This window comes from Felis catus, chromosome A1 (genome assembly GCF_018350175.1).
Source record: "Felis catus isolate Fca126 chromosome A1, F.catus_Fca126_mat1.0, whole genome shotgun sequence".
Lineage (NCBI taxonomy): Eukaryota > Metazoa > Chordata > Mammalia > Carnivora > Felidae > Felis > Felis catus.
In genome coordinates this window covers 239,135,230-239,151,727 of record NC_058368.1, presented here as the reverse complement: position 1 = coordinate 239,151,727, position 16,498 = coordinate 239,135,230, and the positions used below count along the sequence as shown (strand labels likewise).

General features: G+C 54.9%; 1 protein-coding gene across 6 annotated transcripts in view; it reads left to right on the top strand.

The window, feature by feature from the left end:
* Positions 1–16,498, top strand: part of AHRR (aryl-hydrocarbon receptor repressor) — a 96,972-nt gene that overhangs the window by 35,468 nt on the left and 45,006 nt on the right. For all 6 annotated transcript variants that reach the window (XM_045039550.1, XM_045039555.1, XM_045039553.1 and 3 more), the window contains one exon: positions 10,361–10,464. In XM_045039550.1, coding sequence (XP_044895485.1) covers positions 10,361–10,464 — 104 coding nt within the window. The remainder of the gene's footprint in view (positions 1–10,360; positions 10,465–16,498) is intronic.

Here is a 16,498-nt window from a genome sequence, read left to right as displayed (position 1 = left end):
TATCTAGTGAAACTGAATGAGGAAAAAAAAGTAAATAGTATTAGGGACCTAAAGGGAACATGATTCTAGGCGCTGCACATATTTGAAAGGTAACTGAAGGCTATTATGAACAAATTTATGTCAAAAAGTTGGAAAACAAATGAATACATTACTAGAAATATAGCTCATTAGAAATGACTCAAGAAGAAATGGAGACCCTAAATAGTCATATGACTATTTTGAAAAGTCGAATCAGTAGTTAAAATGTAGACCCAGAGGTTTTTAAAGCAATCTCTACCAAATATTAAAGGAATTAATATTAAAGGAAAAATAATTCCACTCTGTACTGAATCCTGTGATGTTGGATTGGAATTGGAGGTACTGGTGTGAGCTCATCATTTTCAAAATACAAAGATAGCTATAGACATAAATACGTGTGTATAGGTGTGTGTTCTGCCCACTGGCAAGGTCTAAGGTTACTGTGAGCATAGCTCACACTCAGATCTTGGTTTCTAGATACTGTTCACCATCAAAAGGAACTCAGGCCTCTTTCCAGAGTTGGAGCAAGGAAAGCTTAGAGCATCTCAAGCCAGAAAGTGAGGCAGTGCTCAGAGAGGAATGGAGACACCCCACAGGACACAGCCATCCCAAGGGGGCTCTCACTGGCCAAATCTGGACCATTTCAGCATTAAAATGAAAAAGAATAGTAATAGATCATAACCCAGTGAATAAAATAGGATTCCATAAGCCCACACTGATATGTATGCATAGACGAATGAATGAATGAATGAATGAATGAATGATAAGACAAAGTTTTCCTGGGGCACCTGGGTGGCTCAGTTGTTTTAAATGTGTGACTTTGGTTCTTGTCATGATCTCATGCTCGTGGGTTTGAGCCCTGTGTCAGGCTCTGTGCTGACAGCTGAGAGCTTGGAGCCTGCTTTGGATTCTGTGTCTCCCTGTGTCTCTGATCCTCCCCTGCTCCTGTGTGTGCTCTCTCTGTCTCTCTCTGTCTCTGTCTCTCTCTCTCTCAAAAATAAACATTAAAAAAAAAGACAAAATTCTCCTTAGGGCAGAGTGCTGATGAAGAATCCTGGGCTGTGGAAAGGTGACTGGAGACAGATGTGACTTACAAAGTCATCAGTCATTCACTGTTGTAGCAATAACTCAGGCAAGAAATTTCTGTACTAAAATTAGTGGGTGAAAGTGGGCTCAGAAGTGGAATTTTTATAGTCTTGAACCACCTCCCAACAAGTATGAGTTCACACCTAAGGGAAAAACTTAGAATGGAGAAACCCACCACCTGCCTTAGGCCACCAAATCTGACCCCTCACATGCTGGGCAACAGGAGGCAGAGAACATGTCCTCTTGGGTGATGTTCCTGAGAGGGTCGGTAGACCGTGGTCTAAGCTGAGGAAACACTGGACAACCCCCAACTGAGGGGCAGTTTGCAGAGTTGCTGGCAATGATCTTCAGGGTCATTGAAGTCAAGGAGGACAAGGAGACTGTCTGTAAGGAGAGGTAGGACCGACCCAGCTGAAGGGTGTTTGGGGGACACTCAGTGGAGTCTGGGCAAAGCCTTTGGTGCACATGGCGCTGTTCTTCCCGCTGCTGTGAGAAGAGGGAGGAGGCCCGAGGAGTGGTTCTGGGGTGTGGACCCGGGTGGCTCCGGAGCGGGTGTGAATGGGGGCGGCTCCGGAGCCAGTGAAGAGCACGTGCCTGGGGGAGCTGGTGGGTCCCGGGAGGGCGTGGCACACCCATGTGTTTGTCAGGCAAGTCCCATTGGAACCTTCCCGAAGCACTTGGCTCTTTGGGCACCCAGTCCTTGGTAAAAAGCAAGAGAATTGCTAGCACTTTCTGCAGCCACCGTTAGCATCAGCCGTTTTGCAGGCGGGGTCTGAGCAGTGCTGGCTGGTCAGGGGGAGCAGGCCAGTGGGCAGCTGTGGGGACTGGGAAACACTGGGGGAGCAGGGTGCCACAGAGCGAGCAGAGGGGTCGCCCCGTGTCTCGCTTGGGGGATACTCCCTTGGTAGCTCTGCGCACCTGCTGGGCTCATTTTCTTGCAGCCAGGCCCCCGCGGCGCCTCCACTCCTCCGGGTTGTTTCTCGTGTCAACCCCAGACAGCCTCCCCAGGAGGTACACCCCCAGGATGGGCTGGCATTGTAGACGCTGAAGAAAGGGGTGCCTGTTGAGCAAGGGAACGACCACATCCCGCAGAGGCCTGTGCACCTGGACAGCTCTGGGCACCGAGGCCTCCACATCCCTTCAGCCTGTAGCATCCACCACGAGGGAAGCATGGTAGGAAGCGCTTCCTTCACAGTGACGTGTGGTGATGATTCACACAACCACCTTGTCAGGTTATTTGCAAATTTGAGGTTATGTAACTGGAGGCTTCTTTACAAATATATCATAAGTTCATTCTTTATACGTGAATCAGACGTTCTCTGGTAGCTTTGCTTCTCCAGAGCTCAGGACACTGGACCAGTAGGTACAGCCCCAGACTCTTTGCCCCAGACTCTTTGCTAGCAAAGAGTCCCCCAGCGTGGCAGCTCAGAGCACCCAAGGGTAGGCCAGGGCTCGCTGACTGTGGGTGTGACCGTGGGTCCTGCACACTGGCTCGTGGGCTGCTTCATGTACCTGCACACCACGCAGTTATTTGTCGAGTAAGTATTGGACTTTCTCAAAGCACCAGCATGCTGTGTGGGTTATGTTTTGTCATGTTTCACAAAATGTTCCTTGAACTCTTGGCTTGACGCTGGCGTACTTCTCTCGTGATGCGTTGAAACTTAACAAAAACGCCGAACGAGTGGGCTTGTCCCGGATGTTTCACACCATGAAAAGGATATGGATCCCCAATGTGTGTAAGTTCCCCTCTCTTTTTCTTCCCAAAGAGCTGTTTTTGGTTGTATCTTGCTTTGGGGATTTAAGGAAAGAGTGCACTTTCTCTGCAGGACATGTGACCCAACTTACGCAGAAGTGGTTGGAAATGTGTTCTTTTGACCAGAGAAAGTGGATGGGGTGGCCACTGCCTCTCTCTCATCACTGGCTCTGAGGAAATGCATTTTCTGTGGTGCCTTTTCAGCCGTACTAAAGTGTGAAATCTCTAAAGCAGGCCTGGTACATTTTGGAAAATACGGAAAGTTTTTACAGAAAATCGACAACTTGATGCAACGTACATCTTGGAATGTGCTCTTACTCCCTAAATGAAGAGCTTGAAAGAAACAAGCGTGTTTCTTTATACTCGTGATGTTTTTTCTTGCCTAGGGACCTTGAGGCTTTGAATGGCAGCTTTAACCCTTCCCTCTCTCTGGCTGCCACGGCAAGGGTCCTGCAAGGACTCGCACCTGCCAGTCTGCACCTGCTGGGACCCTTGCCCTGGCTGCTGGTTCTCCACGGGCCACAGACATCTTCGCCTCCTGTTAAAATGTGCCCACGCCACGTGTCAAAAGCAATGTTTCTCCTGCCCTCCCTCGTTGTCTGGGCCCCAACATAGAGCATATACACCCTCGCACAGGACATGCCGTGTGTACACACACCCTTGGTTACTTCTGCTCCATCCGCCCCTCTGGGCCTGTTCTCTTACCTGCTGGGCCCACCTGGTTGGTTGGCATGATGCAGGGAATAAGAGATGTAAATGTCAGTCCCCGTGTGCCCTGCCTGTGGGGGCCCCCGTGTGTAATCATGAAATCATTTTGTGATTCATAGGAGGGGGCACTGCCTGGGAAGACCGTGGGGACGTGGCTGGGGTGCACCCCCCACCAGCATGGGGGAGACATCCAGCCTCAAACGAATGAATGGATCACCCGAGAAGGGAAGGCCAGCAGGCTTGCCCTCACCCCGCCCCCATGCTGCCCCTCAGGGGATCTCCTCCGGCCAGGCCTGCAGCCTGGGTGAGGTGGAGTGTCACAGAGAGGGGCCACGGTGAACATCCCTCCAGAAACCCCCATCTGCCTGCAGAGTTGGAGCAGGTCATGGACGAGTGCCCTTTGGAGTGGGCGAGGTCCCTGCAGGGCTGCAGAGGGAATGTGCAGGTTGAGGCAGCACATCTTTTCATGGGAACCTTAAGAGGTTCTTGTCTGCACATGCCCCAGGCTTGAGAGGCCTGCCCTCCCAGGGATGGGGCCAGCTCGTCCTCACTCTGGGGGTGCAGGACTGATGGGCCTCTGTGGATGCCCCAGGAAGGGCAGAGCCCCCAGCCACAGGAGCAGCCTGGCCAGCGCTTTGCCCCTCTCAGTTGGTACCACCTGTTTTCTGCGGGGACTGGGGCTTCTCCAGACCCTCATCGTCTTGGCCCCTTCCCAGACACCTCTTCCCGCACATGCTTTGCACACAGCTTGCTGCTCTTAACTGCCAAGGGCCTTCCCAGAGCCACCCTGTGCCACTGGGCCCTCTTCCCTCTCAGCCTGCCACCCACCTGGGCACTCCCGACTTGTCGTCAGGACCGCCCCCCCCCCACCCTTTGGTGGCTAGATGAGGCTGTGTTTGTCAATAGCCTCCTGCCCAGAGAACCTAAGGGTGGTGTTTCCCTTTGCCCTTCCCTGTGCAGGAGCCAGGCAGACCTCTGCATCTGGGTATGGAGAGCAGCCTGTTTAGAAGGTAAGGGCAAGGCCAGGAGCGACCTCTGTGAATAGCCTGAGGCCGTCAAGAATCACTGCAAACCCTCCCTCCCAGCGTGTATGCTCCATTTCCCTCTGTCAGAAGCAAAACAAGGAGTTAATCTTTTCGTCCTTGAAAAGTAAAGGGAGGGATGGTTTGAAAGCTCGACAACTGTGAGGTGATGGCCCATTAATTTGATGTAGAAACTGATGTAGAACTGCAGGTCTGTAGACCCTGTTGGGGAGCCTGTGCCCTCCCATGGGTGCAGCTCCCCACCCACCATCTCCCCCCTACTCCTGGGAAGCACCTGCCTAGCTCTCTGCCATGGCCTTGGTCTGGTTGGAGAGACCGGGTGTGGGGAGAGGTGAGCCAGGGCTCCCGGGGGCACCCATCCACTCCCAAACACACATGGGCCCAGAAACCTCATGCTGGCCCTCTAGAAGGGGCCCTGGCGGTGGATGGAACCAAGTCAACACAGCCAACCTTCCCTCGTGGCTGGCCCTCCACGTCCTACACCTGTCAGTCTCCAGGTGGGCAGCCCGGGCCCCCAGGTGGCGTGCCAAGAGCACCTTCCTGGTGTGCTCATGAAGCCTGTCGATGTTGTTGGGCCTGTCTTATAGGAGGGTGAGGCTCCCAGAACTCCCTGCTCTAAGCTGTATGCTCTCCTCTGCTAAGCATGTCTCTGAGGGGCTCTGGGACGGAGGTTAGCTTCTGATGAGAATTGGGCAGAGATAGGAGGGCACTCTTGCTCCTCGGGGGTCCCCAGGGTGCTTCAAGCTCACCTGTTTCCCCTCTACCCCTGACCTCTGGGTGTAGCACGGGGAAGAGCAGAGCAGAGCCGTGGTCACGTCATCTGCCTCCATAGGGACATGTAGGGAAGTGTGGAGATCAGCTCTGACCTGTGAAGGCGTGGGGCAGGCCTCTAGCGGGAAGGCCTGCTAGACTGGGGCTGGAGGAGGAGGAGGAGGAAGAGGAGGAGGAGACGTGCCATGGGTGCTACCCAGAGCGTGAAAGTTGGGACACACTGTGCAGGGCCCCAGGGCTCAACTCCGAAATGAAGCCACGTTATACCAGGCAGGTGTTTGATTCAGCCGGCCAATGGACATAGGCCCGTCCACTCCAGGACCTGCAAATGGCCAGAATCGGGGTTTCAGTCCAGCCTCCAGTGGGGCCCCTGGCTTTTAATACTCTGGGTGGCAGGAGTCCTACCCAACCTCTAGACGGCTCTCACATTCAGTGCACCCTGCACCTGGACCCAGCTGTCCTGCTTACCTGTCCTATCTGCATTGAAAGGAGTTGGCTTCACCTGAGCAGGGAACAAAGTGGCTGCCACTTTCTGAGCATCACAGCACCATCCAGAGGCAGAGATAGGGGAGTCTTCTAGCTTCTCCTCCGCCAAAAACACTTGGCACCTGTCATTGGCCGGACCCAGCCACACGACCTCTAAGCAGCTACTGTGGTGGGGCACCAGGCCCCAGTGGCATGTGGTTTGGCCCAGGGTGGCACCTTGCTGAGTCTCCCCTGTGTGAGGGAAATGGAGGTCTCATAGTGGAGAGGTTGGGGTGCGGGGTAGGAGCTGGCAGGGTGCAGGCAGTCCCAGTCAGCCTCAAGGGAAGTGGGGAAGTGTCCCCTCCCTTCTGAAGCGTCCCCCCGCCCCGGCTTGCGTGGAGACAGGGATGGCCACTGTCTCCATGGTTTTTCGGATTCTCTGTGTCCCAAGTGAACCTTCTTGAGGATGTAAGAAGCCAATGAAGTGAGAAGCACCAGTTGTTGGAGAGTCTCATTGTGGCTGGTGCTCTGGGGTCGTTGGGTGACTCAGAGTCGGGGAGGAGCTGGCTTCTTCAGGGTTCAGGCTGAGCGGTGAGCCCGAGGGAGTCCGTTTGTTTCTGGGAGTGGGCAGCCTGGCTCATGCCTCCTCTGTCTGCCACATGGCCCCGAGCTCTGTGTGACAGACCGGGTGCGGAAAGCTGGCTTCAGGCCAGTCCCCAGGGCTCTCAGAGGCCCCCAGTTGCCCCTCAGAGTCCAGGCAGGGCAGGAGGACTAGCTGCCCACAGGGCGGGACCTATGGGACGTGGTTCTGGTGGGAGCCAGCGCACTCAGCCCGGCCTCCTTTCTGTGGGCAGGGCAGTGCCAGCGGCTCACGAGGGGTCTGGGCCACTTGTGCGTGGATGGGCCTCTTGAGCCCCTGCTGGTCTGTGGGGGCTCACATGCCTGGAACTTCCTCTTCGTGGCCTTCTTGACAAGCCGGGCCTTCGGAGGGCCCCCGGCAGACTCTCCCCACACTCTCACCAGCTCCCCAGAAGGACACCCTGCACCCCCACCTGTTCCCCAAGAGCCTTTCTCCCTGACCTGTTACCATGGGCAGTCAGGTGCAGAGGGGGCGGTGACAGGGGCCAGGTGGTGGGCTTGTCCCTTGTCGTGGAGGAGGAGAGGGGGGACCCCCCCAGGGCAGACCCAGCAGTGGGGCTGAGGTCTGTCTGCAGAGGTTTCCAGGGCCCTGGTGGCCTTGCCCACAGCCCCAGTCCCTGTTGCACTCCCAGCTCAGGCCCTCAGGTGAGACCTGCATTCAGGGGGGACAGAGAACGCAGGACAGGAGAGAAACCCTGAGGTGGGGGAGTGGATCCAGGGCAGAGCTGAGCCAAGAGGGCTGAGGAGGGGGCGCAGCTTACCGGCTGCCTCCTGCCCTCCTTACCGGTTGTCCCCCTCCCCGGGACCCTGCTGCTCTGCCCTGCCTGGCCACCTGCCCGTGGGAGGCACGGTGGGACCCTGGCTGCGACCCCACACCCCACCCGAGTTTGCTGCTCTGTTTCGACTCCCTGAGGGCCCCTGAAGTGGGGGACCTGGGAAGTGAGCGGCAGGCACTGTCAGCTCGCATGGATTTCCGGGAAAGCTGGCCCCCACCCCCGGCTCCTGCATTCGGTTTCTTTCTGTCTTGCCACAGGCCTGGGGGTGGGGCGCGTCTGCGGCTGTGCTCGCACGCGAGGCCCTGGCTTGGGTCCAGGTGGCTGTCACTGCAGCGCTGATGGCCCCATCGCGTGACAGGAGCCCAGAGGAGGCCCCGCTGGGCGTGCCCCGCCGGGATGTGGCTGCAGAGGAGGGGAAGTGGGGGTGCCCAGCTGGGGGGGGGGGACACGCGATGCTCGGGGGCCGGTGTCCCACGGTGTCCCCGTGGGTGGGGAGAGAACTTAGAGAGGGTGTCCCCCGCTTCTGCCTCTAGAGGGTACAGGACAGGATGTAGCCCATCAGGTTGGGAGGCAGTGAACACCCCGCAGGGCAGTGATGTCACCATGCTGGGATTTTCCCCCACCCCAGCTTCACAGCTGTGGAAGTCATTGCCCCCAACAGGGTCTGCAGGGGCAAGAGAACAGGCAGGCAGGGGCAGTCCAATCCCTGCCTTCCCCTGCCCTCAGTTTGAGGGGTGTGTTGGAGAAGGCTGGGGGCAGGGAGCTGGCTTGAGCTGGGGTGGGGGTGGGAATGACCCCTCCACAATGGAGTTTGCTTTGTGGAGGGCCTTGGTGGCCTGGGTGTATGGGCAGGCGGCCCAGGATGCACTGAGGTGGTGGGGGGTCCTGTCTCTGCCCAGCCAACGGCACTCCTGGCCTTCATTGAGCCCCAAATTCACCACAGGTGCTGCACAGGCCCTGCCCATACCCTGGTGGAGAGCTGTGGCCTCCCTGCTGTGGCAGCAGGATAAGACCCTCTGGTGGGGGAGGGGAGGGGTGGGACAGGGACTCACATGCCAGTGTTTCTCCTCCTTTATCTTTCTGGGCCTCTGAGAGCATGGGGTCCTGTGTGACCCCCGGCAGAGGCCCACCTCAGCCTTCGGGGTGTTCTGAGACCAGAAGCTTCCCTCAGGGGACATGGCATTCGCTTCACCAAGGTCTGTTTTCTGCTTCTGTGTGCTGGGGGTGGGGAGCTGTGTGAGTTTAGTGAATTCAGACCTTTCAGCTTTCTGAACGACAGGGTTGTGTTCCCAAAGGGAGTAAAAATAGGCACCTCTAAATGTCCCTGGCTTTCGACACATCTCAAAGCTTAGTGAGCGGTGGGGCCTTGATTGCTGGTGAGGTTTTCGGTTGGGAGAGGGGCCTGGGCAGTCTGCAGCACCGACCGCCCCTGTACCTTTGCCCAGCAACCCCCAGGTGTGACTGTTCTTGTTTCCTGCTTTCTGGCCAAGGAAATGCGTTCATTTCTGGGAGTATTTAGAGCAGAGAACAGAGTTCCAGTGCTTCTTAGCTGTGGGAGAGAGGTTGATAGAGCAAAGCCCTCTGGGAGAGGGAAGGACGGGGGGGCCAGACAGAGACCAAAGGCCCCAACGTGACCACCGTCTGTGGGGCTCTCCCGAGGGCCACCTCCCTGCATCCAACCCTTTGCCTCTGTGGACACTCGGCTCAACAGTTTCCCTGCACCTGGCACCAGAGGGCTTGAGTGAAGGGGCCCAGCGTGGCCTCTGGTGGGAGGCAGGAAGCTGCCAGTCCGGCAGTGCAGCTGGTGTGGGGTGAGGGTCCCACCAGGGAGGGCAGTCCGTGCCTGACAAGAGGTGTGGGCAGAGCGTCTCGCCTGGAGTGCAAACATTGGGGCCCTGCAGTCCCTGGGCTCTGGGGACCTGGGGGCCTGAATTTCTATCAAACTCCGTGGCGGAGTTTGCCCATAGCAAACTGCCCATAGCTCGCTGATATGGGGGGGAAGGTACAGTGGATGTGGGGCAGACCCTGGCTCTGAGTGCGGCTCAGGGGGGGTGTGAAGGTGCTGATGAAGTAAAAACTACCTGGGTAGCACAATCACTACGACCCACGTGCCCTAGAGGAGTTCAGCACAGCTTGGTGGTTTTGGAAGAGAAAATGCGGGAGATTTAAGTGCCCGTGTTTGTATTTTCTCCCAAGACCTGGACAAATGCAAGGGTTCTGCCTGCCCCAGGCAGGGCCCTTTGACCCCCAGTTGCACTGACATCACCTGCAGCTTCAGTTTGGAAACTGACCTGAGGGGCAACTGGGAGGCCCTTCCTGGTCTGCCCATCCCTCCAAGGAGGCTCCGGGCGGCCCCCTTTCCGCACCCCAGGGGTCCTCCCATAATTCTCCATGTGGATGGGGACCCTGGGCATGCAGCTGGGGGTCCACAACAGGTGCCAGTAAACGGGGATGTGGATGGCATGTCTGTATGTCTGAGCTTTCACCCCAAAACGGAGATGGGGCCACACTGGGGTTGGGGCTGGGGGAGGGCCAGGAAGCTGCCACCCTTGGGGGGCACCTGAGTCATGCCAGGGGGCCCTTCCGTGCAGTGTGGGCCGCTCCACACCAGGTTGGGGGTTGGGGAGCGGTTGGGGGAGCTGGGGGCATGATGAGGTCGCGTGGGCACTTCCAGGGTGGTCTGAGTTATGAAGACCAGCAGTGCCGAGTTAGGGCACCTACTGGAGCTTGGGTCTCCAGAGAGGACCTTGGGGACCCCTGGGCGGTGTCTCTGAGGCTGGGCGGGATTCTGAGGGGTTTACAGGAGGGGGCAGAGAGCAGTTTCTGCAGAGCAGAGTAGGGGTGGGGTCCTCGAGGTGAGGCCCAGCCCCGATGGCCTGATCTCCTGAATATCACACTTGGTGCTCCCACCTGGCTGCCCTGGTCAGCCCGGGTCCAGTTCCAGCTGTGCTGCCCCCATGCGTCCCACGAAGGAGACCCCAGGTCAGCTTGGGAATGCGGCTTGGGAGGGTGGCGGCCAAGAACTTGGGAAACAGAAGAAGGTAAGCAGGTCTGGGGCCCAGGAAGGGTGTTGACAGACTTGCTTCGTTCTTCTCTGACAGCCGTGCAGAAGTGCCCACGGCAGCCGGCGGCTGGTACCCCCTCACCAGAAGACAGCGGTCTGAGCGGAGGGTCCACCGTGCTGGAGGGAAGGCTGCTGCTGGAGGTGAGTCCCCTCGTCCTCCCATCACATGCCTGTCACGCTGCGTGGGGTCTGTCTGCCCGCTGGTCGTCAGGTTGGACCACTAACAATTTACTGGAAATGTGGCCCTGGGAGCAGCAGGGGGTCAGACACAGATGCCCAGGTGAGGCCCAGCAGGTTGGGACAGGGAACCAGAGGTGGCCTTGGCCCATACACCTCAAGTGTAAAAACCATTTCTCATTCTGCATTCTCTGGTTTGACTTGTCAGTCAATTCAGCAGGGTTTTTCAGAATTATTATTATTATTAATGACAGAGAATCACACGAGTTTTGCAGGGTGTGGCAGGTGCAGGCTGGCCCAGCTGTCCATATTACACGCACGGCATCTGGGGCCTGGGTCAGCCTTTTCCCCGAGCCGGGGCCTCTCACCTCTGGTGACTCTGAGGCGCCTTGCCCTTCCTGACCCTCTCCCGTGGCCCGCTTCTCAAGGGGCAGGGGCATGCGTGGCTCAGTTCCTCAAGCAAGATAGGACAGCGAGGTGGAGCTTTCCGGGCTGGGTCGAGTCACTGTACAGAGCAAGGGGGTCGCTGCCTCCACCGGTGGCTGAGAGACCCTGGTTTTCCCCACCTCAGGAGGGGCCTGTAACCAGCCGCTGAGGTGCCCCCGAGGCCGTGCTTCCCCTGGCCGGGCCCCATGTGTCCCCCTGCGTGTCCCCTTTGGGACCCCAACACTGGGTTCCCAGCGCTCAGCCCTGCTTGGTGGCAGTCCCGTCCCCCCAAAGTGAAGTGTCCTCAGCTGCACACACTCGCCCCTCTGTTGGGCTGACGCGCTAAAGGCAGAAATGGTGGCGCGTTGGCTCCTTTTATGCTGATGAAATTGAGTCTGCTTGGAGCCCATCGGCCCCTTCTCGGGGGTTCCCCAGCAGTCTCGCTCAGTGTTCTGTTTGCACCCCAGCTGCCCCGCGGCAGCCAGAGCGGCCTGTCCCAGGCGGGTCCTGAAGGGCAGCCCCGGGTCCTCGTCCACTGGCTGGCCCGTGCGCTGCCTGCTGGCCCAGCTGCTGCCCTGGTGCCTTCACCGCAGGAATGAGCTCAGAGGTTTGTTTGCGAGCCGGCGCCCCTCATGGAGGACAGAGGACCGGGATCTTCTGCCTGGTTCACCCCCGCCCGAGTCTCGCTTCCCACCCTTCAGTCGGCTTCCCCCCCAGGCGCTTTCCCTGGCCCTCTGGGTGGCTTCCAGCTGTCTACGTGTGAATTCCTGGGTGCTCAGCTGTTTGGCATGTGGGCTTTGGTGGTGGGGATGTGCCCCTAGGGCACCTCAGCCAAGATGTCCCCACAGTGCCTCACCTAAAGGGTAGGTGGAGGGTGGGGCTCTACCATCTGCTGACGACAAGTGGGCAGATGGAAAGCATCTGGGCTGGTTGGAGGGGAGCCAGAGATGCTCCTGCCTCGGATCTGGGGGTTCCTATCTGCCACCATGACCCCTGACCTGCCATGGCCCCCCCATGACCCCCATGCCCCCTACGGTCCCCACAGGGACCCCCATGACCCCATGATCCCCCATGACTTCCTACAGTCCCCCGTGACTCCATGGCCTCCCATGGTCCCCACAGGGATCCCCATGACCCCCTGACCTCCAGTGGCCTCCCATGACCCCCCATGGCCCCCCAGGGACCTTCACAAACCCATGACTTTCCACAACTCGCCATGGTCCCCCATGATCCCCATGACCCCCAGTGGTCCCCAAGGGAACCCCCCATGACCCCGTGGCCTCATGACTCCCTGCAGTCCCCCATGATCCTCCAGGACTTCTGCAATCCCCATAGGAGCCCCCATGACCCTGTAGGCCCCCTGATTCCCCACAGACCCCATGACCCCTCTATGCACCCATGATCCTCACAGGGACACCTACAGTCCCATATACCTTCCACTGCCCTCCAAGGCCTTCACGCCTGCTGAGGCGATGGTTCTCATGAAGATCACAGAATTTATAAATCACTTCCTTTTTAAAAAACAAAAATACAAGCAACCATATACTTGCAGTTTGCTGGGTTACTGTTGGATTTCCATGAAAATTCTGTATGGCGGGCACCTGGGGACCCTGTTGTTAGAGCCCCTGTATCTTTCCGTCCCGTCTGGAGCAGAGCAGGGGTCCTAACAGCAGAGTAGCTTTTAGAAATACTGTGGTTTCAGGAGAGGAAATATTTCCACACCTCACTATTTACCATGTTTTTCGGAAGTGAATTCTTAAATATTAATTTTTCCTTTAAAGTTGGATTTTTCCAAGCTGGTGAGCTTGGGGCTGGAAAACATTGTGCCAGCTTGAGTTTTATTCTTGGCAAAACATAACTGGCATGACTCTTTTTATAATTCATGTTAAAAATTAAGATAATAAAATCTTAAACATGAAATCTTTGTTAAACTGTGTTCCGACTATAAATACAGAAGCATGTGCACACCCCCATCTCCTGTGAGAGCCCAGGGCCTGTTCCACACGTGTCCACACCACTGCCCTCCAGCCCCTCTGCTGGCCCTCGGCGGCCGTCCTGCTCTCTGAGCAGGACCAGGTTTCCCCCGAGGACCTGGGGACCTCAGGACATGGACGCAGCACGGTAGTCCCAGCACAGCTAGAGACTAGGAAGTGGCCCAGCCTGACCTTCAAGAGCTGACCAGCTCCCTGGGGGCCGGAGGGCGGCACCCAGCCCCATACCTCCTGTTGGCCCAGTGTGTGTGTTCAGAGAACTACCCTCTGGGGTAGGACTCGAGGCTACTGGTCAGTTTGCCGCGGCACAGGGGGCTCTACGGCCGTCCCCTTGCCCCACTCCATCTTGAAGACAGGGCCAACAGCTCCTGAAGCTTCCTTCTGCCACCCCTTGTAACACATTCTCTGTGACCATAGAAGTTTCTGGAAGTTCCCTTAGATTGGAAGCAGTCTAGATTGTATGGTGAGGGTTCTCCTCACCACATTTCTAGTGTGGCAGTTCTCAAACTTTGTGATTAGAGACTCTTTTTGAAGTTTAAAAATATTCCCTAACAGCAAAATAAACAAATCAAGCAGCAATAACAAGAAAATCCAGCTTTTATTTCTAATCTTCAGTCTGTTAAAGAGAAACTGGAAAAAATGAGAGGTTTATGACAGGCATCATAAATTCATAAAAATGTAGTGCTGGCACAGACTTTAAAGGGCCTGTGGTCTAACGTCCACTATTTTAAGATGAAGAAACCAAGATTTGGGGCGGTTGGGGGTCCAGGATCCCTGTTGGTGTTGGGGCTGGGCCTGGCGTTTCTTTATCCGTGGTTAGTGCTCTTGGGCCCCTGCCTGCCTCAAGAAGCCAGGGTGGATGGCCAGAGGGGCCGCCAGGTGAGCACCTTGGCACAGGCTCTAGGCATGGGACAGGTAGGTTCTGGAAACACACACATTAGATCACAGTTAGCAGCGTCGTGGGCTTCTATTCCCACTTTTAAGGTGGTCTGTAGTGTTTGGTATGGACAGGGCAGCTGGCTAGCAGGAACTGTGGACTCGGGCCTAGGAGGGGCCGGGCTACGGGCCACCTGACCCTGACTAGAGTTCTGGTGTGCCGTGGGTACATTTTCTCACACTTATTTTTAAGTTCACGCATGCCAAAACGTGTTCTTATTGGCAGTGTGGTGTGGCCACCATTGTGAAGAAGACAGCAATACCATCATGCCCGAATTCCCCTGGTGCTGCCCGTGTGTGGGGCCCGGCCACCAGAGCCACGTTCTCCGGCCCCTGCGGCCTTCTCCGACCGCTGTTCTCAGGGTGCCTATAGGTGGGCTCCTACAGCGGGGAGCTTGGGTGCCAGCAACACGCACCAGACCCAGACGCGCGGCTGCCGGAGCACAGTTGGTTTTGTCCTTCTGTGGTGCGAGGGCCTCTCGGTGTGCTTGTCCACCCGACCACTAAAGGACGTTTGAGTTTCCAGGGTTTGTGTATGTGGATAAAGCTACAAGCAGCCGCGTGCATCGGCTCTGGTTCTCTTTGGGTGATACCCGCGTGTGTGGTTGCTGGGTTGTGCGACAAGAGTGTTTTTGGTGTCGTGGGGACCTGGCGTGCTGTTTCTCCAGGTGGCTGTGCGGTGTCCCCAGTGGCAGAGAACAGGGGTGCCCATGTCCGTGCGCTTGCTGTTGTCCTGTGTTCCCCCTCCTCAAAGCTGTTTTAAGAGAATCTCATCACGGTTTCGGATTGCGCTTCCTTCATGACCAATGACACAGAGCCTCTTGTCAGGTCGCGGTTGTTCATCGAAGGAGCCCCTTGCGAGCAGCCTGCTCAAACGTTTGCCCGTGAAAACAGGTTGTTTCCTACCTCGCTTTTGACTTTGGAGCTCTTTATGTGTTCTGGACACATGATCTTTGTTCTGTGTGTGGTTTGTAAGCATCTGCCTCTAGTCTGGCTTCTCTCCATTCTCTTCAGAGTCTTGCAGAGAATGAAAGTACTTAATCTGGACAAAGCCCAGTTTATCAGTTTTTAAATAGGTCATGATTCGTGTCACATTTGAGAACTCTTTACCTCACCTGGGTTGCAAAGATTTTTATTTTATGCTTGCTCCAAAGTTTTATCGTTTTGTGTTTTACATTCAGGTTTATGGTTCATTTTTAGCTGACTTTGCTACAGGCGAGGGTATGGGCCGAGATAGCCTCGTTCTGCACGTTAAGATCCTGGTGTCTCAGGATTATGTGCCCCTTCTCCACTGAATTGCCTTTACACCTTGTAAAAAAAGCTTGTGGCCCTATGTTTGTGAGTCTGTTTCTGGACTGTGTTCTGCCATTGAGAACAAGCACCAGCCGGTTTCAGTGTCTGCAGCTTTACAGCAAGTCTTGAAATCGGAGAGTATGACTCTTCCAATCTTTGTTCCTTTTCAAAATTGTTTTGGCTATTCTAGGTTCTCTGTCTTCCCGAATATATTTTAGAATTCGCTTGTCGCTATCTACAAAACTTCCTGCTGGAATTTGGGTTGGGTTGTGTTACATCAGTAGGTCAGCCTAGGAGAACTGAGACCTACAAGTACTGACCCCTAATGCACGAGCACACCATCTCTCTCCATGTATTAGCTCTTTTCCTGCTCTCATCCATAGTTGTAGTTTGTGGCAGGGAGATCCTGTGTATATTGATAGATTTATACCAAGTATTTCATATTGTCGTTATTGTAAACAGAACGGCAGTTTCATTTCACTTTCTACTACTGTATAGAAATACAATTTATTGTTCTGGGTTGACTTTGTATCTGTGAACTTACTGAATTCATTAGTAATTCTTGGAGCCTTTTTTGTAGATTTCTGTGCGAATTTTACATAGATTATCATGTTGTCTGAGAATAGAGACCGTTTTTATCTACTTTTTCAGTGTATACACTTTTTTTTTCTTGCCGTATTACCCTTCTGAGGCTTCCTGAGCAACATAGAGGAAGAGGGGGACATCTCTGTCTTGTTCCTGGTCTCCAGGGGAACCCTATAGTCTTTCAAGGTTAAGTATGTTATTAGCTTGGAGTTATTTTCCGCTTTTTGTTTGTTTTGGGGTTTTTTTTTTTTTTTGGTAGGTGCTTTATATCAGATTAAGAAAATTTTCTCTATTCCTTATTTTCTGGGAGTTCTTATTACAAATGGGTATTAAGTTTTGTCAAGTGCTTTGTCTGCGTCTACTGAGATATGATCATGGCTTTTTTTTCTTCAGTCTGTGAATACTATGAATTACCTTGATTTATTTTCAACTGTTGGTCCAAACTTGCTAGTTTGAATAAATCTTACTTATACATTACTGGATTAAATTTGGTTATATTTTGTGGGGGCTTTTGTTTTTATGTTCATGAGAAATATTTTTGTAGTTTTCTTGTAATGTCCTTACTTTTGGTGTCATGCTGATGCAGGCTACATTAAATTAGTTGAGAGTGCTTCCTTCTCTCTTGTTTTCTGGAAGAGACTGTATAGAATGGGTGTTATTTTCTCCTAAAAAATGTTTGTTAGACTTCACCAATGAATATAACTGGTCTGGTTTTCTTTGTTACATTTTAAATTATGAATTCAATTTTTTTAACCAACAGAGGACTA